The following is a 27,997-nucleotide window of genomic DNA, read 5'->3' on the forward strand; positions in this document are numbered from 1 at the left end:
CTTGTTTCGCCACACAGAGGTACTTTCCAGACTGACCTAATGTGGAACAACGACTTGAACCTAGATATGTGGAAGCAGATGCCAAACTGAGAATCAATGGAAGAATGCTGTGGAAATGCAATTCATCCACGAAAGAAGTGACTTACAAAGCCGTCATTCGTGCAGTTCTTGAGCATTTGTTAAATTAGCCCCAAAACGTCACGGTGGCGCTGTAACAGGGATGTTGTGTGTTACGGGAAGGATTAGAGACAAACTTGAAGAATGCTCACACAGCATATTACCTCGTCCCACATTCATCTCGTGAAGTAATTATTGCAGAAATATTAGTGAAATTAAAGCTCATACGGAGAATTATCGACAGTTATTCCCGGGCATCTTTCGTGAATAAACAGAGAAATGGGGAATTATAGTACGTTCTGATGTACCGTCCACCACCGACTTGTGACTTGAGGAGTATAGATATACAGGGTATCTGGGAAATCCGCATGCACCATAACAAAACGAGTACCACACTCTCCAGTGTCTCTCTGTCAGTTGTCCTGCATTTCCAAAACTGATTGTGGACAGCGTTGCAGCCAGCGTGCCCTTGGGACAGCCACCTATGCAAATCCAGTCACAAAAATACAGCTAAACTTCAACAAGAGCGGTGAACAATGAATGTCTACATTAAAAAAGCCTCACAAGTGAGTGTTGGACTCGCACTAAAAAGGATTCCGCACAAACTTCATTAGGATATAGATAGTCCAGCTATAAGCTTTCGCACATCGAACTATGTGAAATATATGGCCGTATCTTTGATGCTTTGGCTTATAAGCTTAAAATACTGCTGGCCGCCGTGGCCGAGTGGTTCTTCAGTGCCGGCTGGAGTGGCAGAGCGGTTCTTGGCGCTACAGTCTGGAACCGCGCGACCGCTACGGTCGCAGGTTCGAATCCTGCCTCAGGCATGGATGTGTGTGATGTCCTTATGTTAGTTAGGTTTAAGTAGTTCTAAGTTCTAGGGGACTGATGACCTCAGAAGTTAAGTCCCATAGTGCTCAGAGCCATTGAACCATTGGTTCTTCAGTTTGGAACCGCGCGACTGCTACGGTCGACTGGTATCTCTGCGTTTTTCTGTCCTTACACCACCTTCAGTGGGTGAAGGATAGATATTCTGGTCGCCGACCAGTGAAAATTGGTCTCGAGAGATTAACCAGTGACAAGGTGACTAACTGTGTCTTGTCTCTGTCTTTCTCTGTTTATGGCCAGTGACAATGGTCCTCTGGAACATAGCAGTGGGTCTCTCTTCTACTACTAAATTATTTGTATTGCCCTATCCTAGCGGATTTTACGTTCTGTTAAACATTATTTTTGTAGTGTCTAAGCTCGGTGGTGGCGTCTCATGACTTCAAAGGCGTCCTAACTTCCCTTCTCCTCACTTAACTCTCAGATGTTATCTATTGTGGTCAGTGTAGTTCGAAGAAATCCTGGTTTCTAGCACACTATTTACAAAAGCATTCTTCCAAGTTGTAACACTTATATCGATTTGAAGTAGGTTTATGTTATGAAACTGTGTATCAGCAATTATGAAGTGTGTATTCTGTGTTATTTAAACTCCTTGATCTGTGGCAAGAATTAGAGTTTTTTAATGTATATATGACAAAAGCAAAAGGATATGTTAAAATGATAAATTGTTATAATATGTGTCTGTTAAAAAAAAGAAAATATTTATTGAAAGCTGGTTCATACTTAGGGCACTTGTATTTGTAACATGTAAAAGCTATAGGGAATTCCCCCCGCAACGGAAGTGGAATGGCCGGATGTAAACGGTGGTTTTGGCGGTCGAACTGAGCGGTCCCTTTGTGTGAATGGCACGCAGTATGTGGCTAGCCGTAGCACAGTAGACTTCGACGGTGCTAAGAGAGGCAATAGGAAGCTGCTTCACAAAGCATTTGCCTCGGATGTGGATCTGGCTATTATTTGGTATTCTCGGCATAAAGGAATGGCTCTAATATGTGGAAAATTCGACGCCAAGAAGAGATTTTGTAGAGCATTCGAACATCAAGAGCCGTTGAGTACAGTTAGCCGCCATGTCGCTTGACACCAATCCTCGCCACTGCTTCACTAACTTCATACATTCAGTATTGTATGTCGGCATGGACCAGTTAATTTGTGTGTTGTTTTAATAATAATCACAAAAACATAAATTCGTGTCCGGAACCATATTTTCTATTCTGATCACGAACCTATGCAGGATCCTCACCTAAGTGCTCCTAACACCGAGTACCCTGTTTTAAATGAATAATTCCTGCATTCAAGTGTTTAAAAGTAGGTTTTTGTCTAATGCAAAAGGAGTGGTAAAAGTTAAAGCTAAAACCACAAAAGTGAAGTTGGATAGGTTTTTGCTAAACTATATTTAGTTTATTACAAAATATAGTTTTGTACGATTACTGTACAAGATTGTGTAAATGTTATTGTCTAGAATACCTGCTTCACAGGTGATAAAAAGGCAAATAAGTTATGCTCATTTTCAAAAATGATGTGGTTTTGATTTCTACTATTAATGGTTCCTTTTTTTGAACTTAATTAAGCCCAGTGTGGTATTTTATTATCTTTCAAAGTAAATTATGAACTACTCGAAGTGAAGTGAGTCTTAGCTTTTTGAATTAGTCTTTTCTACTATAATAATCAAAGAGCGTTGAATGGTAAAACTATACTAGTTTATTGGTCCCCATCATATTCTCCACCTATTAAGAAAAAATTGAACTATTACTGTTTCTAAGGAACAGTGATATATGTAGAGAAGTTTAAACAGTGTATTTATGATATTATTAATCTTTATTTGTGTTTTTTTTCATATCAGTCAAGATAAAAGCCTCTCATGTCCCAATTTAGTTCTGCACTACATGCAGTAACATTTCAGTATTTGATTAAGTAATGCTCTTGAGTGTAGATGTCATTAGTATGAGCTTGGTGCAAAATTACTTCCTAAAATTTACTGGTGTGTGCGTTGTTGGTAACTATTGCTACACAAAGTTCAGAGTGCACTGTGTCAGTTTGTGTCCTGTTTGCCATTCAAAGGGAAATCTCAACGACAGAAACTTCAATAACAAATATTCAATTTTCTCAAACATATATTTCCAAATTAATGTCCCTGATTGGGCTGGCGACCGTTCATTTGTTTCATTCATTTATGATTTTACCACTTTCATTAACTCACAAGGTTAAAGTCTGTTTGGTTTTTCTGTTAACTTCACCAAATCCAAAATTATAATCTGATACCTTTGTCCATTAGACACATGCGCGATCGATCTCCGAAATCATCTCAGAGGGTGACAATAGAGTGTTTCACGTTAGAGTGGTATACGTTAGTGTTATATTTGGCTTTTCCCGTGACAGGAGTAAAGGCTCGGTTTTAAGGGAAGAGTGACATACAACCAAATGTTATAAGGTCTCTGCTAAAACGGCGAGTTCCCCCCTACCACACAGCCCTCTTTATTACAGACTCTGGTTTCCTGTCTCCATGGGAGATGCTTCCTGCACAGTGACTTTTAGCATCCGGTATCCAGACAGGCTCTTCAGAGTGCTGGCCAGTCTGACCATCTTGGGAGGACCTTGTCCGTGAGCTTTCTGCAAAGTCGACCGTGGGCTACTTTCCTTGCCGGCTTTTATGAACTACAGTGCGCTCACTCGCTCGGATCTAAGGACAACTTGTTTCCATAGAGCCTTCTTATTTAGTAAACATCCAATTCAATATGAAAATGTAATCTATCTTAGTTAGGTATAAGCAATCTCTGGTACTGATATCTATTTCATTTCCCAGTGGGGGTAATTATTGCGTTTTGATTTGTCTTTTTAATTGTGGTTTTACATATGTTACAAGACAGTTTGGGAAAAACGGACGCGTAATAGCTTCGCTACTTTTGAGTAAATGTTTAATGTGGCAACCACTAATTTCATTACGTAATGTGCGACGATGAAACATGTTTTGTTTAATTCTCTGTCAGTTTCCACGCTTCCCTCTGATTATATCAAATACTGTAAAGATGTGATCATTAAGTAGAGGTACTGTTCGAGCTGGTGTTAGTACACTAGGGATTTTACATAACTCCAGAGGAAATAGTCAAGAGGAGTGAGATCAGGGGAGTGTGCAGCCCAGGGGAGTGGGCATCCCCTTACAATTACTCTCTGCCGGAAGTTTTCTGTGAGATACACCCCGGCTGGACAATCAAAGTGCACTGGAGGACCACCGTTATTAAAATACAAAATAACACACAGTTGCAAGAGAACGTCCTCCAGACGTTCATGCAAGGCATTCTCCAGAAAGTTGAAATAACGTGAAACATTCAAACGATACGGTAAGATGTGTGGTCCAATAAGCTAATATCCAAAAAACTCAGCCCAAATGTTCACTGAGCATCTCACCTGGTAACTTCTTGATTAATTTGTGAGTGGAATTTTAACAGCCCCATGGTGGCTGCAGAAATCTCATTCCACATTTACGAATTTCATTCTCTTCAGTCTGCCAAACTTCTAAAGCGTCGTTCTGTTGCAGCCTGTAAACATTCGGCATCACGTGATAGTAGTAGTACTCTCTGTACCGATAAAATCATGCACATACAGCTTCCGATTTAGTAGCCAGTTTTGTCTTTGAAGATAGCTCCAGCATTGACGGAAATCGAAATTGTTACACTACCAACACCTTAAAAGAATACTACCGAACTGATGCTCAAGAATGTCCATGCCTGTGCGATATGTTGATTAAAATTTCACCTGCGTACTATTTTCAAAAGTGTTCTAATAACCTTGTTGTTGAGCGACCTAAATCCACAGACACACACACACACACACACACACACACACACACACACACACACACATTTTCAGTACAGAAAAAAAGCTATTCACACAGTTGAAGAATGGCGTGAGTACACGATGGTTATTGGGAGTGTATAATGTTACTGGTTACTTCAGGTGGAGATCACACACAAGATGTCAACATGATATGCACTTGTAGCTTATCACCATCATTTGGACTTCGAGAAAGATCCCATCATTGGCATGAGAGGCATGTCAGCATCATATCGACAGGCAGCAATTGTTTGTTCACTATAGTGCATCGACAGCAAAATGTGTACTGACGAGATGGACTCAGGACAACAGAGTAGCAAGAAGAGTGGTTACGGGTCCTTCAAGATCGGCTACACCACGGGAAGAGGGTAGGATTGCTGGACTGGCTCTGAGGAATAGACAGATGATAACAACCAAAATGCGGAAGGAGGTTACAGGCTGAGTAAAATCAATAACCGTCGGAGACACATAGTTGGAAACTGGATTGACATGTTGAGTTGCTATGCATCGTTTATCAGAGGCATCTTTCCACATATAAAACAGAATTGTACGTTGTAGAGATAGTCAACAGGACACTGATAGTCATTTTGTGGTGTTCAGCTCCGAGTATTTCTTTAGTTTGTAGCAGTCAGATCAACATCACAGTGTCCGTAGATGACCTGGTAAAAACTCGCAGAAATCAGCGATTCTCAGACCTCTGGGACTCCTGGAATCATTTCGTGGGGAGCAGTTGGATACGACAAAGGTCTGATTTGGTAGTGTTGAAAGGAGACCGAATGCATGCCAGTATGTGGCACGGATAGTAAACCTTGTTGTCATGCCCTTTACGAACAGGGTACCAAATTGCATATTTCAGCATGATAATGGATGAACCCATACAGCACTTGACACCATATACGCCTTTTGGAAAATATCGATCTTTGACTGGCCTACCCGGGCACCCTATACGTCACCTGATGATGATGTCTGGGACGCGATGGGAAGACGGGCACTCTCTCGTGAAAAGCATGCAGACACCCCTATGTAATGCGAAATTGACTACGAAGCCTCTTGAGAGTCCGGCCCCTAGGTGTAAAAGGAGGCTGCGAGTATTGTGTTGTCAGTAGAGAAGAAGTAACAAGGACTAGGTATTGGACGTGACTTTAATAAGAAATCAATCAGGGACGTTTCAACCCTTCTTAAGGTACCCCAGTCGACTATTGGTGATGTGGTTGTGAAGTGGAAACACGCAAGGACAACCACAGCTAAACCAAGCCCAGGCAGACCCCACGTACTGATGGGCAGGGAAAGTCGAGCGTGTAAAAACCGCATGAAATCAGCGGAAGGAATCACTCATGAGTTCGAAAGTACTACCAGAAGTCCAGCTAACACAATGGGGTTGCGTAGGAGGTTGAAAAGAATGGGTTACAATATTCTAGCAACAATTCATAAAGCACACATTTCTGTAATCAATGTTAGGCGATGCTTGAGGTATCGTAAATAGCGACGCAACTGGACATTGGACGACTGGAAAGTGTGAACTGGAGTCATGAATGACGCTATACCCTGTGCATGAATTTAACGAATTCCTGAAGAACGTTACCTCCTGCCATCATGGGTAGTGCCAACAGTCAAGTACAGAAAAAGTGGTGGTACGGTATGGGAGCGTTTCTCGTGGTTACGTTGTTGATCCCCTTATTGCTCTTAACAAAGCGTTAATGCTGAAGCAAATGGCCGGCCGGTGTCGCCGAGCGGTTCTAGGCGCTTCAGGCTGGAACCGCGTGACCGCTACGGACGCAGGTTCGTATCCTGCCTGGGGCATGGATGTGTGTCATTGTCCTTAGGTTAGTTAGGTTCTAGTAGTTCTACGTTCTAGGGGACTGATAACCTCAGATGTTAAGTCCCATAGTGGTTCAAATGGTTCAAATGGCTCTGAGCACTATGGGACTTAACATCTGTGGTCATCAGTCCCCTAGAACTTTGTTGTTGTTGTTGTTGTCTTCAGTCCTCAGGCTGGTTTGATGCAGCTCTCCATGCTACTCGATCCTGTGCAAGATTCTTCATCTCCCAGTACTTACTGCAACCTACATCCTTCTGAATCTGCTTAGTGTATTCATCTCTTGGTCTCCCTCTTCAATTTTTACCCTCCACACTGCCCTCCAATGCTAAATTTGTGGTCCCCTGATGCCTCAGAACATGTCCTACCAACCGGTCCCTTCTTCTTATCAAGTTGTGCCACAAACTCCTCTTCTCCCCAATTCTATTCAATACCTCCTCATTAGTTATGTTATCTACCCATCTAATCTTCAGCATTCTTCTGTAGCACCACATTTCGAAAGCTTCTATTCTCTTCTTGTCCTAACTATTTATCGTCCATGTTTCTCTTCCATACATGGCTACACTCCATACAAATACTTCCAGAAACGACTTCCTGACACTTAGCTCTATACTCGATGTTAACAAATTTCTCTTCTTCAGAAACGCTTTCCTTGCCATTGCCAGTCTACATTTTATATCCTCTCTACTTCGACCATCATCAGTTATTTTGCTCCCCAAATAGCGAAACTCCTTTACTACTTTAAGTGTCTCATTTCCTAATCTAATTCCCTCAGCATCACCCGACTTAATTCGACTTCATTCCATTATCCTCGTTTTGCTTTTGTTGATGTTCATCTTATATCCTCCTTTCAACACACTGTCCATTCTGTTCAACAACTCTTCCAAGTCCTTTGCTGTCTCTGACAGAGTTACAATGTCATCGGCGAACCTCAACGTTTTTATTACTTCTCCGTGGATTTTAATACCTACTCCGAATTTTTCCTTTGTTTCCTTTATTGCTTGCTCAATATACAGATTGAATAACATCGGGGACAGGCTACAACCCTGTCTCACTCCCTTCCCAACCCCTGCTTCCCTTTCATGCCCCTCGACTATTATAACTGCCATCTGGTTTCTGTACAAATTGTAAAGAGCCTTTCGCTCCCTGTATTTTACCCCTGCCACCTTTAGAATTTGAAAGAGAGTATTCCAGTCAACATTGTCAAAAGCTTTCTCTAAGTCTACAAATGCTAGAAATGTAGGTTTGCCTTTCCTTAATCTATTTTCTAAGATAAGTCGTAGCGTCAGTATTGCCTCACGTGTTCCAACATTTCTGCGGAATCCAAACTGATCTTCGCCGAGGTCGGCTTCTACCAGTTTTTCCATTCGTCTGTAAAGAATTCGAGTTAGTATTTTGCAGCAGTGACTTATTAAACTGATAGTTCTGTAATTTTCACATCTGGCAACACATGCTTTCTTTGGGATTGGAATTATTATATTCTTCTTGAAGTGTGAGGGTATTTCGCCTGTCTCATACATCTAGCTCACCAGATGGTAGAGTTTTGTCAGGACTGGCTCTCCCAAGGCCGTAAGTAGATCTAATGGCTTGTTGTCTACTCCCGGGGCCTTGTTTCGACTTAGATCTTTCAGTGCTCTGTCAAACTCTTCACGCGGTATCATATCTCCCATTTCATCTTCATGTACATCCTCTTCCATTTCCATAATATTGTCCTCAAGTACATCGCCCTTGTATAGACCCTCTATATACTCCTTCCACCTTTCTGCTTTCCCTTCTTTGCTTAGAACTGGGTTTCCATCTGAGCTCTTGATATTCATGCAAGTGGTTCTCTTTTCTCCGAAGGTCTCTTTAATTTTCCTGTAGGCAGTATCTATCTTACCCCTAGTGAGATAAGCCTCTACATCCTTACATTTGTCCTCCAGCCATCCCTGCTTACCCATTTTGCACTTCCTGTCGATCTCATTTTTGAGACGTTTGTATTCCTTTTTGCCTGCTTCATTTACTGCATTTTTATATTTTCTCCTTTCATCAATTAAATTCAGTATTTCTTCTGTTACCCAAGGTTTTCTACTAGCCCTCGTCTTTTTACCTACTTGATCGTCTGCTGCCTTCACTACTTCATCCCTCAGAGCTACCCATTCTTCTTCTACTGTATTTCTTTCCCCCATTCCTGTCAATTGTTCCCTTATGCTCTCCCTGAAACTCTGTACAAGATCTGGTTTAGTCAGTTTATCCAGGTCCCATCTCCTTAAATTCCCACCTTTTTGCAGTTTCTTCAGTTTTAATATACAGTTCATAACCAATAGATTGTGGTCAGAGTCCACATCTGTCCCTGGAAATGTCTTACAATTTAAAACGTGGTTGCTAAATCTCTGTCTTACCATTATATAATCTACCTGATACCATCTAGTATCTCCAGGATTCTTCCATGTACACAACCTTCTTTTATGATTCTTGAACCAAGTGTTAGCTATGATGTAAGTTATGCTCTGTGCAAAATTCTACCAGATGGCTTCCCATTTCATTTCTCTCCCCAAATCCATATTCACCCACTATGTTTCCTTCTCTCCCTTTTCCTACTCTCGAATTCCAGTCACCCATGACTAATAAATTTTTGTCTCCCTTCACTACCTGAATAATTTCTTTTATCTCATCATACATTTCATCAATTTCTTCATCATCTGCAGAGCTGGTTGGCATATAAACTTGTACTACTGTAGTAGGCATGGGCTTTGTGTCTATCTTGGCCACAATAATGCGTTCACTATGCTGTTGGTAGTAGCTTACCCGCACTCCTATTTTTTTTATTCATTATTAAACCTACTCCTGCATTACCCCTATTTGATTTTGTATTTATAACTCTGTATTCACCTGACCAAAAGTCTTGTTCCTCCTGCCATCGAACTTCACCGATTCCCACTATATCTAACTTCAACCTATCCATTTCCCTTTTTAAATTTTCTAACCTACCTGCCCGATTAAGGGATCTGACATTCCCTAGAACTTAGAACTACTTAAACCTAACTAACCTAAGGACTTCATACACATCCATTCCCGAGGCAGGATTCGAACCTGCGACCGTAGCGGTCACGTGGTTCCAGACTGAGGAGCCTAGAACCGCACGGCCACACCGGCCGGCTAAGTCCCATAGTGCTCAGAGCCATTTCAACCATTTGAAGCATATGAACACACCTTCTAGCAAGGTTAACTGTGTACAGAAAAGAAATAGTTCAGAGACGATGTCTGTTTATATCAGCACGACAATTCATCCTGTTATAAAGCAACACGTGTGGGGTAACAGTTTTTGTACAATAACGTTCTGGAAATGGACTGACCTGCCCAGAGTCACGACATGAACCCAAATGCACTTTATAATGAGTTAGAACGTCGACTTAGCTCAAGATCCCAGCGTCCGACATCACTACCTTCCTCTGCTTTCTGGTCTTGAGGAAGAATGGACTGGCATTCCTCGATAGATACTCAGACACCTCACTGTAAGTGTCCCCAACACATTTGAAGCTGTCATGCAGGCGAAGGGTTGTCATACTTCATATTAATGTCCAGTAATATCTGCCGAGATAGTCAGATGTTATATACTTTCGTACCAATCTCCAGAGAGCAATCTTAATGAAGTACACTAAGTTGACAAAAGTCATGGGATACCTCCTAATATCGTGTCGGCCCTCCTTTTGCCCATCGTCCAAAATGTTCTTCAAACCGATCAGGAACAATTGTGGCCCAGTGACATGGCGCATTGATATCCACAAAAATTCCACCGTTGTTTGCTAACATAAAGTGTACGAATGGCTGCAAATGGTCTCCAGATAGCCGAACATAACTATTTCCAGTCAACAATCGGTTCAGCTGGACCAGAGGTCCAATTCCGTTCCATGTAAACACATATTATGGAGCCACCGCCAGCTTGCACTGTGCCTTGTTGACAACTTGAGTCCATGGCTTCGTGGGGTCTGCGCCACACTCGAACGTACGATCAGCTCTTACCGGAGTGGCCGAGCGGTTTTAGGCGCTACAGTCTGGAACAGCGCGACCGCTACGGTAGCAGGTTCGAATGCTGCCTCGGGCGTGGATGTGTATGATGTTTTTAGGTTAGTTAGGTTCAAGCAGTTCTAAGTTCTAGGGGACTGATGACCTCAGAAGTTAAGTCCCATAGTGCTCAGAGCCATTTGAACCATTTTTGAGCTCTTACCAGCTTAAATCAAGACTCATCCAACCAGGTCACGGTTTTCCAGTCGGCTAGGGTCCAACCGATATGGTCACAAGCCCAGGAGAGGCGTTGCAGGCGATGTCGTTCTGTTAGCAAAGGCACTCACGTCGGTCGTTTACTCCCATAGCCCATTAATGCCAAATTTCGCCGCACTCTCCTAACGACTTCTTCGTCGTAGTCCCACATTGATTTCTGCGGTTATTTCACTCAGTGTGGCTTGTCTGTCAGCAGTGACAACCATACGCAAACCCCGCAGCTCTCGGTCGTTAAGTGAATGCCGTCGGTCACTGTGTAGTCAGAGGCGACGTGTAATGCCTGAAATTTGGTATTCCCGACACACTCTTGACACTGTGGGTCTTGGAATATTGAATTCCCTAACGATTTCGGAAGTGAGACATCCCATGCGTCTAGTTCCAACTGCCATTCCTTGTTCATGTTAATTCCCCTTGTGCGGCCATAATCACGTCGGAAACCTTTTCACGTGAATCACCTGAGTACTAATGACAGCTCCGACAATGCGCTGCCCTTTTGTGCCTTGCGTACGCGATACTATCGCCATCTGCATATGTGCATATCGCTATCTCATGACTTGTCACTTCAGAGTAATAAAAAATGGTTCAAATGGCTCTGAACACTATGGGACTTAACTTCTGAGGTCATCAGTCCCCTAAAACTTAGATCTACTTAAACCTAACTAACCTAAGGACATCACACACATCCATGCCCGAGGCAGGATTCGAACCTGCGACCGTAGCGGTCGCGCGGTTCCAGACTGTAGCGCCTAGAACCGCTCGGCCACTCCGGCGGGCTCAGAGTAATACAGCATATGTTGAGGTATAAAATCCTTCGGATGACATTCGGAAGATGTTGGCTCCCATGGTACAATGAACGCAAGAGTGTATTCGTGCTCATCGGGGCCGCAACTCGTAATTATGGATATAAGTTCCGAATAAAATGAATGTACACTACTGGCCATTAAGATTGCTACACCAAGAAGAAATGAAGATGATAAACGGGTATTAATTGGACAAATATATTATACTAGAACTCACATGTGACTACATTTTCACTCAATTTTGGTGCATAGATCCCGAGAAATCAGTACACAGAACAACCACCTCGCCGTAATAACGGCCTTGATACGCCTAGGCATTGAGTCAAACAGAGCTTGGATGGCGTGTACAGGTACAGCTGCCCACGCAGCTTCAACACGATACCACAGTTCATCAATAGTAGTGACTGGCGTATTGTGACGAGCCAGTTGTTCGGCCACCATTGACCAGACGTTTTCAATTGGTGACGGTTCTGGAGAATGTGCTGGCCAGGGCATCAGTCGAACATTTTCTGTATCCAGAAAGGCCCGTACAGGACCTGCAACATGCGGTCGTGCATTATCCTGCTGAAATGTAGGGTTTCGCAGGGATCGAATGAAGGGTAGAGCCACAGGTAGTAACACATCTGAAATGTAACGTCCACTGTTCAAAGTGCCGTCAATGCGGACAAGAGGTGACCGAGACGTGTAACCAATGGCACCCCTACCATCCCGCCGGGTGATACGCCAGTATGGCAATGACGAATACACGCTTCTAATGTGCGTTCTCCGCGATGTCGCCAAACACAGATGCGACCATCATGATGCTGTAAACAGAACCTGCATTCATCCGAAAAAAATGACATTTTGCCATTCGTGCACCCAGGTTCGTCGATGAGTACACCATCGCAGGCGCTCCTGTCTGTGATGCAGCGTCAAGAATAACCGCAGCCATGGTCTCCGAGCTGATAGTCCATGCTGCTGCAAACGTCGTCGAACTGTTGATGCAGATGGTTGTTGTCTTGCAAACGTCCCCATCTGTTGACTCAGTGATCGGTACGTGGCTGCACGATCCGTTACAGCCATGCGGATAAGATGCCTGCCATCTTGCCTGCGAGTGATCCAAGGCTGTTGGGATCCAGCACGGCGTTCCGTATTACCCTCCTGAACCCATGGATTCCATATTCTGCTAACAGTCACTGGATTTCGACCAACGCGAGCAGCAATGTCGTGATATCGATAAACTGCAATCGCAATGGGCTACAATCCGACCTTTATCAAAGTCGGAAACGTGATGGTACGCATTTCTCCTCCTTACACGGGGCATCACAACAACGTTTCACCAGACAACGCCGGTCAACTGCTATTTGTGTATGAGAAATCGGTTGGAAACTTTCCTCATGTCAGCACGTTGTAGGTGTCGCCACCGGCGCCAACGTTGTGTGAATGCTCTGAAAAGCTAATCATTTGCATATCACAGCATCTTCTTCCTGTCGGTTAAATTTCGCGTCTGTAGCACGTCATCTTCGTGGTGTAGCAATTTTAATGGCCAGTAGTGTATAATCATTTGAGAACTGTTATGTGATTGACATCTCCACAAATTCCGATAAATATCAGACTGACGTTTAACAATGGAAATTTTGCATTTTCGTCAATGTAGTGTTGTTCACCGCCACAGCCCCTCAGCTTAATAGATAAAATGGATATACTATATATGAATGTGAAAAAAAGTTGTATGCAGTTTTAAATGGGGAATTAATTCGTTATCTGTATATGGGAACGGAAAACTAAAGCACAGCGAAGTAATTGTGTTGCAAGCAGTGTTGCTAGTTGTAAGCGGGCGTGCAGCACGAAGCCAGCCCAACACCGAAGCGCGATGTCGGGGTGGAGGTGGAGGTGGTGGTTATTGGCAGGTAGTACAAAAAGGTCGCGGCACAGTGGACGGCGGTAGATAAGGGCGCGCAGTTGTATAGCAGCGCGCTGAATGGTGCGGGGGCGAGGGGCGGCGGCGGCGGCGGCGGCGCTAAAGATAGCCGCCCCACGGCAGCCACGCAGCAGCACGCCGCGAGGCAGCGGGCGCGGCCCCACCGCTGCTCAGTCGCCGGCCGCGCGCCCACACGGCATGCCGCACCAGCGCCCGCAGAGGTAAGCTGTCACGTGCCCCACTGGCGCCGTGCTAAAATCTCGTGCCGTTCTCTTACAACAGTATCACTTCCTTACATTGTGGCCTAATGGTGCACAGTGCAGATACGGATATTTCTTTTATGTTTCCAGTATGACTGACTACAACATTGACTTGTGGTTAACGTTCCTAATACTTGCTCCCGCTCCTGCGTCACTGCTATTTTATAGAAATAGCTTATCAGTCGCTTTGCTTGCCACTAGCATTACTCTAACCGTAGATCACTCCAGTTCTCAAACCGTCATACACACAATCGGTAATTTAAAAAATTGAGGATTACACGATTAGTGTAAGAAATAAACTATTATTTCCTTATAAATAATATTATGGTTGAATAATGAAATGTGAGTGCAACATTCCCTAGACGAGGGCTCAAATATCTGCAGTAAGCTTCTACACGTATTCTATGCCAATCACTCTGGAGTATGTGGTATATAGCACATTTTATTGTGCCAAATGTCTGAAGATTTCTTCGGGCTGCGACAACGTATGGAGCGTCGAACGAATGACTTCCTGTACGTTTCGGACAAGTCTGTTATTTGTTTAATTTCATCTTCAAGATCTCCACGGGATCGAGAAGTAGGAAAATGAAGAAAATTCGTAGTTTCCGTTCAGATAGCTAATTTTCGGAAATTCCTGGACAAGCTCTCGCGAGAAACAGTGCGTCTTTGTTGGAGCGTCTGCCTGTTGAGATCTTTTATCATTCCTGATGCTCCTTCCCAGCAATCAATCAAGCCCTTTACCATTCCTTTAGCTTTGTACATTCTTCACGTCACTTAAAATCCGACCTGAGTTGGATCTCGAGCATTTAAGCGGTACTCCGACACGAATCGTGCAAGAATTTTGTAAACAACTGCAACTGCAAGAAAAATTGTAGTGTAACCCAAAGACTGTCGTTCGCTAGTGCTGACTTTTACGTGATAATTCCACTTCACATCTCTACTCACTGTTGCTCGTAGGCATTTGTGTGACATTACTAACTCGACTGTCACTCCTGTTTGGAATTTACATCTAGATACATACTCTGTAAAACTGTGTGAAGTACGTGGCACACTTATCACGTATTGGGATTGCCTGCCATTCCATTCACGTGTAGAGTGCGGGAAGCCGTGCGTGAGCTGTAATTGGACGCCTTGTCTTCGCGGTTATACGTCGGGTGCTGTGGTGTGCTCTTAGATTCCCCCATTTAATACTGGTTCTTCAAACTGTGTGAGCAAGCTTACTTGACGTCTATCTTGAAGCGTCCGCCAGTTCACGTCATTCAGTATTTCAGTGACGCTTTCCTGTGGCGTAAACATACCTGTGAACATTCTAGCTGCAATCTAGCAGCTCGTTAGCGTTCACGTTACCTCTCCAGTAATATAGATGCTTGTTGCGCTGGATTATTAGGATAAGTTCCAAAAACACTTAGTTGGGAGTGCTGTGATAAGTTTTTAGGCCCAAGCATTCCCAATCCTAAGTTTAACTAACAGACAGCAAACCACTATCCTCACAGATATATTTGGCAAGTTCGTTTGCAGCGACAACTTTTTGCAGCAAATACATGTTTTTAACCGAGAAATGTGACACTCTTCATTCAAATAGAATCTTCAGTATCGGTTCTGAACATTTACACAGTTTTGTACAAAATATTCATTAAAGATTTAAAAAACATTTTAGACCTCGATTTTTTTAAAAAAAAAATAGAGGTAGTTATTGTCTACTGGACAGCAGTAATGTAACTCAACTGTAAATACCATTTCATTTCGGATAAAAATCAAGAGGTGAAAAGTTCTTTAACGTATGTTTTTATTCTTAAACAAAATTCGTGCAATATTCAGATCGCCCGACGAAGATCCTTTTTCAGAAAGTGCCACCGTCTCTTAATGAAAAATATTTATGACGCAGCCCAAAGAATGCAGTCGTGCTTATTGCATATGAACATACAAAATATACTTATAATTGGAAGATGTCCCCAAACCACTTCATGCATACCAATATAAATTACTTGTAGTTCCTGTGAAAATGAACACTTTTTAACATTAATATCCACTACTCTAATCATTTTCATTATTGTGCAGCTTCATTCTGGATAGGACCGTTTTAGGTAGTGAGTGGCTAGGACAAGATTTGTTTGGCAATGCTTCGCGCTTTCACTGAATGACTTAATTCTGAACAGACTCACGTCGGTGCACGCATGAGATCTCACAGCTTCATTTACACGTCTGAATCCTGTACTTTCCCTGAAAAAGTCAACCGGAGGGTAATATTACGGTTTGAACCACAGAGAGTTATAGATACATTACTCCTTTTGCTATTTCTTCCCATTCAGTTTCGCGGTGCAGTGATAGTGATGATACTCTAATTTCGATACTAAAACAACAATTATCTATTTAGTTATTTTGAGATTCCAAGAAATATACTCGCAGTGATATGTAATATTTCCAGCGATTTTCAGAAATAAAGTAATAATTAGGTACCGCACTGCAGAGCCAAGAACTTGACTGCACGCAAATAGCATGAGTAATTACAGAAGACAGGGGAGGACCATGTACTAATGTTGTGTACTAAGATGTATTGCGTTTGGATAACATAATTTCCTCAGCCGTGGCACTCTCATGATTTTTTTTTCAGTAAACGCATAAACATGTCAGCTCGGAATCGCTTAATGGGCGTTCCGTAATGAAATGTGTGCCTCACTGTACTGTTATGTATATGCGATAGACAGTTCCACTCCAAGTAACAGATTTTCATAACAGTAATACATGGATATCACTTTTGTTTTCACAGTGAGGTTAACGTGAATTAATGCACTCTTGTAACTGTTTAAAATAATCTAAATGATTTTGTATGAGCCACTTTGTTGACATATAAAGTGTGCCAGCGTGTGCGTATCCATGCGAGTGTGCATGTGTGTGTGTGTGTGTGTGTGTGTGTGTGTGTGTGTGTGTTTGTTTTAATGAGTCGTCTACAAGAAACTGCATTGATGTTACCGGCGACTAAGTTAAATATAGGCTCATATCATGAATCCATGCTTTACGTGGCACAGCTACGCGTTTTCTTAACCTCAACAACGACATAACTGGAGCGACTATAACCAATCTTAAAATGTGTGGATTCAATATTGATAGTTCACGACATGTGTGGTGTAGATAATGAGTTTTAATTAAGGTGAAAAGTAGTTGTTACGAAATGCATCCGGTCACTGTGATCGAGGATGCTGTTGGGTATTTTCTCACCCCCCCCCTTTCTCCCCCCCCTTCCCCCACCCCCATCCGTTTTGTTGGTGTAAAGCAAAAGTCGCTTACTCACAAGCTGAGTTAAATGGTAGGACTTCTTTCTATGTTAAAAATTTCTTACGTATCTTCTCTTACAGGCATGATTTGAAAGTTAAAATAGATATAAAGGTGGCCACTTAACTTTCTCATACTAAAAAAGTCAGTAGTTGTCGTCTTGCATATAGACATTAGCCATCTGTCTGTTCCGTTTTCACAGAGCTGTGTCCATTGTCTTCTTGGTCACTTATGTCTCTCCATTCTTTCGGATCCTAGTTCAGGATTTCCTTCAGCTATCTTTCATCTCTCATTTTATTCGCATTTGTTTCACCTTATCTCTGTATTCAGCTTTTTCCTCATTAACTGTGTGTGCATTTACTCATTGCGGACGTTTTCATTTTTAATTAAACCTTTTGGTGTGCAGACCGTTACTCTCTTGACGAACCCCGTCTTTGCTGATGCTGTTTTGATGTCGTATTTCTCTTTTATTTACTCCGTTCTCACTTCGCTAGTGTCATTGACATAGTTTCATTAAATGTCATTTTTCTTTTTCTTTGGGTTTTGTAATTAAATTTTCTGTTTATAGTTCCAGGCTTGACATTAATTTCAGGTTTCTTCTATCTCATGATCTTAATCATGACTCTCGTTGCAGCCCAGATATTCAAGCTCCCGTTCAATTATTTTCGAGTTAATTACCGTCTTCGATCAAGAAGGACATTTACCTTGGACTTTCGACTTACGTAATCAGATGTTAAGGTTGTATTTAGTGCATAATTGGTTTAGCTTATGTACTGCTATCTATCTAACATACTTCATAAAAGCAAGCAAAAGCTTATATCATGAAACAAAACACACATGGAAAAAACGGACACATTTGAGTAAAATAAATCAAGAAGTGAGACAAGGGTATTCTCTTCCACCCAGTTTTTTACCATTTTGACTGACGAAGTCCTTAGAAAATTGGAAAACAGATAATTACACAGGAATTAAATTAGATACACATACTAATCTACGCACACTACTGTTTCAAGATAATAAGGTAATGAAGAAGGAAATTTAGGCTTACACCTAGAAACGGAACTGTGACTGCAATATAATAGAAGAACCTTTGCACAATCCAAGACGTTTTGCAATGACAGAATATTACGCATACGAGCTGTAGATAGGGTACAGCTACTGTGTTGGACGCAGTCAGTATCTGGACTAACAAGAATCATCCATCTCGGACAAGCATCCACGATCTGGCCCCAGTTTGATACGAAAAACGCGCTTCTAGCTTATTCTTTGCTCAACTGTCATTCCGACGTCTAATACCAGCTTTATTTGAATACAGACCCAGGTGCATCTGAATTAGACTTGGTTGCAACGTTACTAAGAAGATGTGGCTACGAAGAATGGAATAGTTGGGTCGGTCACATGACTGATATGTAGTAAGCCTTTGTATGAACAGACAGTGTAACACTTGACCAAGTCCAGATCGTGAGTAACAGGCAGATTGGGACACTTCATTCCTACGGTTGGCCAAAGCTATACCGGGAGTAGAGCGATTCTTGGAGAACCGTTGCCGTCTGAGTCAGCTGCACCGACTGTTGCTCACATGATGATAGACGAGCTACAGCTTATCTATCACTTGGATAATAAGTGATGACTAACAGCCACACAATGGTTCAAATGGCTGGGAGCACTATGGGACTTAACATCTGAGGTCATCAGTCCCTAGAACTTAGAACTACTTAAACCTAACTAACCTAAGGACATTACACACATCCATGCCCGAGACAAGTACTTAACCTGCGACCGTAGCGGTCGCGCTGTTCCAGACTGAAGCGCCTAGAACCGCTTGGCCACAGCGGCCGGCGCTACACAATGCTCAAATGGTTCAAATGGCTCTGAGCACTATGGGACTCAACATCTTAGGTCATAAGTCCCCTAGAACTTAGAACTACTTAAACCTACCTAACATAAGGACATCACACACACCCATGCCCGAGGCAGGATTCGAACCTGCGACCGTAGCAGTCCCGCAGTTCCGGACTGCAGCGCCAGAACCGCTAGACCACCGCGGCCGGCCACAATGCTCAACCACAACAGTGCTATGACGCAGAGAATCCACCGGCCAAAGGTGTGCCAATGATCATTGCACGTCACACGGCACAGAGATTAATATGGGCGCGGAAACATTACCATTCGATGGTCAAAGCGTCCAAAAACTTGGCTGGAATAAAAAAAAAAAATCTAGAAACACGGTGATGCACTTCGAAAACCACATGAAATGACGCGTCCTTTTTTTTTTGGCAGATGGTAGAGCTATTCTCACCTTCGGGATGTTTATATGGGATGAAACAGGCCCCCTGATACGTTTTACATCCTCTTTCAGTGGTAAAGGATTCGTGAACGTTCTGTCCAATTGTGTGCATCTGTTCGTTCGCCATTTGCACCCTGCAAGTGATCTGCATCTTCAGCACGACAATGCACCATACATTCGCTCTCGAATGCGACGAAAGGGATTCTTCTCATTCAGGCGATTCTCAACATTCATAACAGCAGACAGCATCAATCACAACCATTGTCATCCACAGTTACTAGACAACAATCTTGAATAGCGAAACAACGCATCGATCACTGTTATTGTCATCTGGAGTTAGTAAGTAATAATCATGGTGGCAGTGAAAAACTGTCTGCACCTAATTTGGAGAGATTTATTAGATTTGTGACTTTTTTACTTCGATAGATTCCCAAAAACGACTTCATTGATAGCAGCCAGTAGCTTGGTAATCTTTGCGAAAAGTGTACTAATAGCAATGTAGGTTACACTGAAAGTGCATATAGTCTTTTTTTATGTCTTCCACTTCTTTTAATTCTACTTTTACTTTCCAGTTTCATCATGTGGAACTAGTATAAAAGGCACGATTTACATTCAAGTAATGAAATATGATATGAATCAGATGGGACATAAAAATAGGAAACGTGTTAAAAAGGATCATAGTTCATTAAAAATGGCAGAACAGCTCAAAAAAGTGTCAGGATAAGGTCGAACAATTGCTTTACGTCGAGGTCACAGAACGATGTGACGCGTCAGTAAGACACGAGACTTGTTCTCGGGAGAACGGCGGCCTAAATTCCCGTTGGGACATTCACACTGAAACTTCTGTGATTTGTCTAAACAGCTTAAGGCAAACGTTGGGATGGTTCCTTACTTACGCTTTACAGTTCGAGTTTGCGTTCCGTCTCTAATCCGTTCATCATCGCAAGTACTTCGAGGTGGCCCACAAACCGCTCATTGTTTACTGCAGACAACATACCGGGCGATCAAAAAGTCAGTATAAATTTGAAAACCACGGAATAATGTAGATAGAGAGGTAAAAATTGACACACATGCTTGGAATGACATGGGGTTTTATTAGAACAAAAAAAAAAAAGAAAACAAAGTTCACCCCATATTGCTAGACGCGTGATAGATCTCTTGCGCGCGTCGTTTGGTGATGATCGTGTACTCAGCCGCCACTTTCGTCATGCTTGGCCTCCCAGGTCCCCAGACCTCAGTCCGTGCGATTATTGGCTTTGGGGTTACCTGAAGTCGCAAGTGTATCGTGATCTACCGACATCTCTAGGGATGCTGAAAGACAACATCCGACGCCAATGCCTCACCATAACTCCGGACATGCTTTACAGTGCTGTTCACAACTTTATTCCTCGACTACAGCTATTGTTGAGAAATGATGGTGGACATTTTGAACATTTCCTGTAAAGAACATCATCTTTGCTTTGTTTTACTTTGTTATGCTAATTATTGCTATTCTGATCAGATGAAGCGCCATCTGTCGGGCATTTTTTGAACTTCTTTATTTTTTTGGTTCTAATTAAACCCCATGTCATTCCAAGCATTTGTGTTAATTTTTGCCTTTCTATCTACATTATTCCGTGATTTATTCAGGTTTCAAATTTATACTTACTTTTTGATCACCCAGTATAATATAGTAAGATAAACATGGTTTTTGCGCGATGTCAAGGGCGATGTTGGCAGAGACGGAGAAACACTATAGACTGAACATGGATGGGCAGGAAACCGGATGTTGGCCTTTCAAGTGAACTATACCACCATGCATCGTGCGTCATTTTCGAAATTCACGGAAAACATAAAGTCTGATCTCCGGACGAGGACTTGAACTCCACCATACCTGACCGAACCCTCAGCGTCATCGCAACAGATAATTAATCTATAATACGAATTGAAAGCTACAGTTTCTCGACTTTCAAGCAAACTGCAGTGTTTTTGAAGTACCATAACTACATGCAAAGATCTTCGTTTCTACCGCCCGACACTGAAACTGGTTGTGACTGGCAAAAATCTGAAGTAGTTCGAAGCTATGAGCGAGTATTGTATTAAAAACATAACATTATCCAAGTCGAGCTGACGAAAAGTGTCACGAGCCAACAGTAAACACGCTACAAAAGCAGCCTTTAAGAAGTCACAATTGATTACTCCATTTGTGGAGCCACGTTTGTGCAGCCTGCGGGAATAATACCCCTTTGAGTGGCGGCGGCCGGCTTAATTCCTTTCATTCATCTGCAGGCGCCACAGCCGCCTTTGAGGTCGGCAGCGGGAATACGTCTGCAGTCCCTTCTCTCTGCTGCTGGCCATGTGAGCTCACAGTAGAACCCGCCACGATCGAACAGCTAGCTGAAAGAAGACTGTGGCAAAACTCAAGTGCATTGAGCCGATCCGATAGCTACCTCCTAATGTTGCACGGCTATTCTCTAGCGGAATTTCTTTCCCGTCGTCTTCATTTAACACCGCGCCGTAGGGTCCGAAATTCATTGCTTATTGTGAATCCGACACTTTTTTGCATCATCACAACACTAAGCTAATAAATGACATGTTCATCTGCATCCACATGATTACTCCATAATTCACACTTCAGTGCTTGGTATAAGGCGGTAGACACCACATTCACAGTTTCAACTAAACTCGTACCGTACGAACTCTGATTTTCTTTATTCTGCCATGTTGCTTAATCTCTCGCCCCCCCCCCTCCCGCTACCCGATTTCTATAGGTAATGAGAGATAACAATATATAGAACTTAGAACTGCTTAAACCTAACTAACCTAAGGACATCACACACATCCATGCCCGAGGCAGGATTCGAACCTGCGACCGTAGCGCTCACACGGTTACAGACTGAAGTGCCTAGAACCGCACGGCCACACCGGCCGGCAACAATATATAGGGTGGTTACAATCAAACTCTCGCTACTTGAGAGGGCCCCCATCAAAAACGAGTAATCGTAGGACAAGAAACTTCGCAGATACATTTTTAAGGACATTCGGAAGACAGATAACGAATAAATCATTGGAAGAAACACATTTTTTAATTTCTACATTTGTTAATGCGTACTATATTTACGTTTCAGCTTACAAATATTGCTCAATGTGGCGACCATCTGCATCCACGACGGACTGGAAGTTTGTAAGGCTACAATTTCACGATTGTTCGCAGCACTTTCCGACCGGTGGTCCGTGGAACGTTCAGTTCATCTACATCTACATCTACATTTATACTCCGCAAGCCACCCAACGGTGTGTTGCGGAGGGCACTTTAAGTGCCACTGTCATTACCTCCCTTTCCTGTTCCACTCGCGTATGGTTCGCGGGAAGAACGACTGCCGGAAAGCCTCCGTGCGCGCTCGAGTCTCTCTAATTGGGGTGGTATAAGTAGGGGGAAGCAATATATTCGATACCTCATCCAGAAACGAACCCTCTCGAAACCTGGACAGCAAGCTACACCCGCCGGCCGTTGTAGCGGTGCGGTTCTAGGCGCTTCAGTCTGGAACCGCGTGACCGCTACGGTCGCACGTTCGAATCCTGCCTCGGGCATGGGTGTGTGTGATGTCCTTAGGTTAGTTAGGTTTAAGTAGTTCTAAGTTCTAGGGGACTGATGACCACAGACGTTAAGTCCCTGGTTCGGTGTGGGGCGGCGGTGGGGTTAGTGGACTGCTGTGGCGTTGTGTATCACTGACAAGAGAACCTCCCCATCGCACCCCCCTCAGATTTAGTTATAAGCTGGCACAGTGGATAGGCCTTGAGAAACTGAACACAGAGCAATCGAGAAAACAGGAAGAAGTTGTGTGGAACTATGAAAAAAATAAGCAAAATGTACAAACTGAGTAGTCCATGTGCACTGTGACCTTAGGAGCGCCGTGGTCCCGTGGTTAGCGTGAGTAGCTGCGGAGCGAGAGGTTCTTGGTTCAAGTATTCCCTCGAGTGGAAAGTTTACTTTCATTATTTTCGCAAAGTTATGATCTTTCCGTTCGTTCATTGACGTCTCTGTTCACTGTAATAAGTTTAGTGTCTGTGTTTTGCGACCGCACCGCAAAACCGTGCGATTAGTAGACGAAAGGACGTGCCTCTCCAATGGGAACCGAAAACATTTGATCGCAAGGTCATAGGTCAACCGATTCCTCCACAGGAAAACACGTCTGATATACGACACTGGTGAGGGCATGTGCGTCACATGACAGGAATATGTTGTCGACCTACCTAACTTGTACACTTGGCGAATGAGTAAAAAGGTTCTTCTACCTATCCCGTGGATGTGATAATCACTGCCAAAAAAGTGATGAAAACATAAGAGTTTGTCACATAAACTGCAACAAATGAATGCAACAGTTTCACAGCCGGACAGTTTTCCCTGTGCTCTGTCAAAACATATGTTTTTAACGTTTTCAAATTTTTCCTGCATATGTCCAAGCAAATGTGAACATGTTCTAGAATTTTGAAGAGCGAAGTTGATTACGTGTGAGTGCCTCAACTTTGATAATTGTCTGAAAATAAAAAATTAAACTTTTCAGTCGAGGGAAGACTTGAACCAAGGACTTCTCGTTCCGCAGCTGCTCACGCTAACCACGGGGCCACGGCGCTTCTGAGCTCACACTCTCCTTGATGTTGCCTATCGTACACATGGACTACTCAGTTTGTATATTTTGCTTATTTTTTTCATAGTTCTACACAACGTCTTCCTGTTTTCTCGATTGATCTGTGTTCAGTTTCTCAAGGCCTATCCACTGTGCCAACTTATAACTAAATCTGAGGGGAGTGCGATGGGGAGGTTCCCTTGTGAGGACTACGGCGGGGACGAAGCCTCTCCATCGTTTCTAGGTCCCCGGTTCAATACATACATACATACCATCGCCTAACAGCATGTCATGACACTACTAACAACGCAAATCCTGCAGCGCCCAGTCTGCACATCATTCCATTGAAGCTGAGTACCAGCTCAGTAAATAGTTTTCCGTCTACACTGACTCCAGTACGATAAGTTTATTTATAACCACTATGTACTTTGGCATACAGAGAATAAAGGTGTCAATAGGAACTTCCTGAAAAGATTTTTCTGCACTGAGTAACGTCTTTGTATTAGTGATGGACCCAAAACCGTTTATCAAATCTGTGACACTCTCTTCCCTATTTCGTGATATCACAAAACGAGCCGCTCTTTTGTGACTTCTTCCGTTTGTTCTGTCAATCCCTTCTGAAAGAATCCCATAGTGCACAGCAATACTCTAGAAAAGGATGGATGAGTGTAGTGCAAAGAGTTTCTTTAGAGGATTTGTTGTATCTTTCATCTGTTTGGCCAATGAAATGCAGTGTATCGTTTATCTTCCCTACAACAATTTCTGCGCGATTTTTCCACGTACTGAAACTTTTAAATTTGTGTCATACATCACACAACAGGAATTCAACAGAATTCTTCTAGCACGCACGTAGAGGACCTCATAGTTTTATTGCTCGGGATCAGTTGCTACTTCTCCTAACATTAAGATATTTTTCATTACTTTTTTCTCATTATACATGGTCTTCTGTTGATTTCCAATTTTTTTTTATTTTCGTTTATTGCATGGCTTTTTGAACATTATAACGTATGCATATATGGGGTGTTACAGAACGATACCGCCAAACTTCGAGGGGCTGCAGAGGATGTCTTGAGAGTAAATTGAGGATAGAAACCCCTTTCCAGAAATGTCGTCCAGTGACGCTACAGAGTGCCAACGCGATAGGCGCTGGCGCCTGCTGCTAGGCCACCCTCTCGGCAACAAATAAGACTATCCGATGACGGACTGTAGGAAAAACGTCTCTCAAAGTTGGTTTTTATTTAGTGATCGCGACTGATTGCCCCATCGCCAGTGGAGAAATTAGAGCTAGCTGCTGCGTGGACAGGCCTCGTCTTTTATGAATGTCATGTTCTGTTGCCTTGGCGTTGACGGTTTATGGACACAGGTTTCCCACTGAAGTTCATTTTTCTCTTGTACACTGAAAAACACTGGAGATTTTAGAGAGTTCCCAGAGAAAATCCCTATCCGAAACCATCATTCACTGAGGCAACAGATGATCACAGTCATAGGAGACCAGGTCTGTTGACGCAGCAGGTATCTTCATCTCTTCGCCGGCCGGTGTGGCCGTGCGGTTCTAGGCGCTTCAGACTGGAACCGCGTGACCGCTACGGTCGCAGGTTCGAATCCTGCCTCGGGCATGGATGTGTGTGACGTCCTTAGGTTAGTTAGGTTTAAGTAGTTCTAAGTTCTAGGGGACTGATGACCACAGATGTTAAGTCCCATAGTACTTAGAGCCATTTGAACCATTTTTCATCTCTTCCACTGGCGATCGTGGCAGTCATTCACGTTAATTGAATAACAAAAAACATTGCAAGACGTTCCGCCCACGGACTGTAAGTATACAAAGTCACGTTTTTTGCTGAAGTGCTGGTCTAGTGGTAAGCACAGGCGCCTATAACTTCGCCACGTCGTAGCCTCATTGTCTGGAACATGTACCTATTCTCAATTTATAGTAATTAATATAGGCCAAAACAATGAACTAAAATTTGTAACAAGGTCTCCTGCTCACTAGGCAGATGCACTAACCTCTGGAGCTCCCTGGCAGTGTGGCTAACACAGCTGCACGGATTAGCCTAGTACGTCTCCTTCCCTAACTTGAATTCACGCTATTTTAATGTTAGCTGCAGTACCAGGGTGGTACAGAAGTTGGGGGTCTTCCTTGACAGTGGTCAGTACCTGAAGTGGTGGAGCTGTTCTTTTGGGATTCTTCTCAAACATTTGGGGTAAAAGTGACGGTAGCATTACCTTCTTTTTTTTGTAGATTTTAGTTAATTTCAGGAATGCAAGAATAAAAAAAGTGGTAAACGTCTCTCAGTGTAGCCATGAAGTCGCTAGATCGAGTCCACTCCATTGAAAAAAAGAAAAAGTGGTTGTCACATGTGTCTAATGAGCAGGAGACCTGGGTTAGAATCTTGGCCTTGGTACAAATTTAATTCATTACTTTGGACTGTATTCATTGTCACAGATAAAGTTGATACTTAATATGTTTATGGAAGATATAATTTATTTGATTATTATCAATTCGTTCCTCAATATACCCTCTACAGCCTTTCGAAGATTGTCGGTATCGTTTTGCAACACTCCGTATATACGGTATGTTCCGAAACTGTTCGTTCAAATTATTTCAGGAGGTAGAGGACATAAAAACAAACATATTTCGGCAAGGAACATATGATTCCTGAAAACAACTTGTAATTTTAGGGCATATTGTGTGAGTTTTACTGACATAAGCTGTTGTGTCGGTGCCACTGATTGGGAATGTGTACTGTCATTCGAATATCCATAGTTCGCATGATGGGGAATGGGGTACTCGTCCTCGGGTTTATCAACAGCGATTCAGGGTTAATGTGTGGGCTGGCATTCTCGGTGATAGATTGATTGGACCATACATTCTTCCATTCCACCTCAATGGATGGAGATATATCTTAATCGAACATGTACTACCAGGACTACTGGAGGAAGTGTCTCTGAATGTTAGACAAAGGATGAACTTCCAGCCTGATGGGGCATCAGCCTATTTCAGCAATGATGTGAGTTATAGCGTAAAATTAATGGATCGGCCGAGGTGGCTCTGTGGTCTGGCCACCCAGGTCACCTAACGTCGCGTGTCTGTATTTCTTACTCTGTGGGCATTTGAAACAGATGGTCTATGAAACCGTTGTGAAAACTGAAGAAGATCTCGTTGCTAGATTTGCCGCCGCTGCTGGTACCATTGCGGACGTGCTAATAATCTTCTCACCGGCACGATGGTCCCACGATGAATTGCGTGCATACACGCATTCGAGCGATTCCTGTGAATGCCACTACTGTAATTAGCAAGCTAAGCTTCCTTCTGTGTAAATCGTGCCAAGCTTCAGAAACTGCCGTCAGGGGCTAAATGTACCATAACTAAATGTATTTATTTTGCTATTCACTACCTCCAGTAATAATTTTAATGAATAGTTTCGGAATACTCTGTCTAAGTAATAACAGAATGTAGAGAGAGATATGGGTTGTCCCAAGAGGAATGATCAATATTAAGGGATATGACAGGAATGATCATTCGTAGCAAAAATCCCGGTAAACATCGGCTCTAAAATGCATACCTGAAGAGATATGAGCACTTGTGTTTCCCAGTAGCGAGGATGAACAAGTGTCCTTAGTTCTTAAGGTGTGCACTTTGGAGCCCATGTTTACTGGACATTTTTTCTTATTTTGGTCCACACAACCACTTCTCAAAATATGGAAAGCAAAGAGCTTGCAACAGAAGAGATTGCTTCACAGTACCGAAAGTGAAGAACTGCTCATAACTCTTAAGGTACGCTGTTTAGAGCCCATGTTTACTACACTATTTCGTTCCGAATGAGCATTCCTGTTATGTACCGAAATAATGACCATCCCTCCTACGACACCCTGTAATGTACTGCAAAATATTACAGACATTTAGAGTATTTATGTAATTTATCGACACTGGGATCGCCATCAGTAGGCATTCTTGGCTACGATCTTGTGA

At 42.9% G+C, this 27,997-nt stretch overlaps 1 protein-coding gene across 1 annotated transcript in view; it reads left to right on the forward strand.

The window, feature by feature from the left end:
• The window catches only part of LOC126184045 (rho GTPase-activating protein 45-like), a 636,308-nt gene that overhangs the window by 22,163 nt on the left and 586,148 nt on the right, over window positions 1–27,997 (forward strand). Inside the window, exon 2 of the mRNA XM_049926404.1 lies at window positions 13,618–13,824. Within this exon, the coding sequence (XP_049782361.1) occupies window positions 13,618–13,824 (207 nt within the window). The remainder of the gene's footprint in view (window positions 1–13,617; window positions 13,825–27,997) is intronic.

This window comes from Schistocerca cancellata, chromosome 4 (assembly GCF_023864275.1).
Source record: "Schistocerca cancellata isolate TAMUIC-IGC-003103 chromosome 4, iqSchCanc2.1, whole genome shotgun sequence".
Lineage (NCBI taxonomy): Eukaryota > Metazoa > Arthropoda > Insecta > Orthoptera > Acrididae > Schistocerca > Schistocerca cancellata.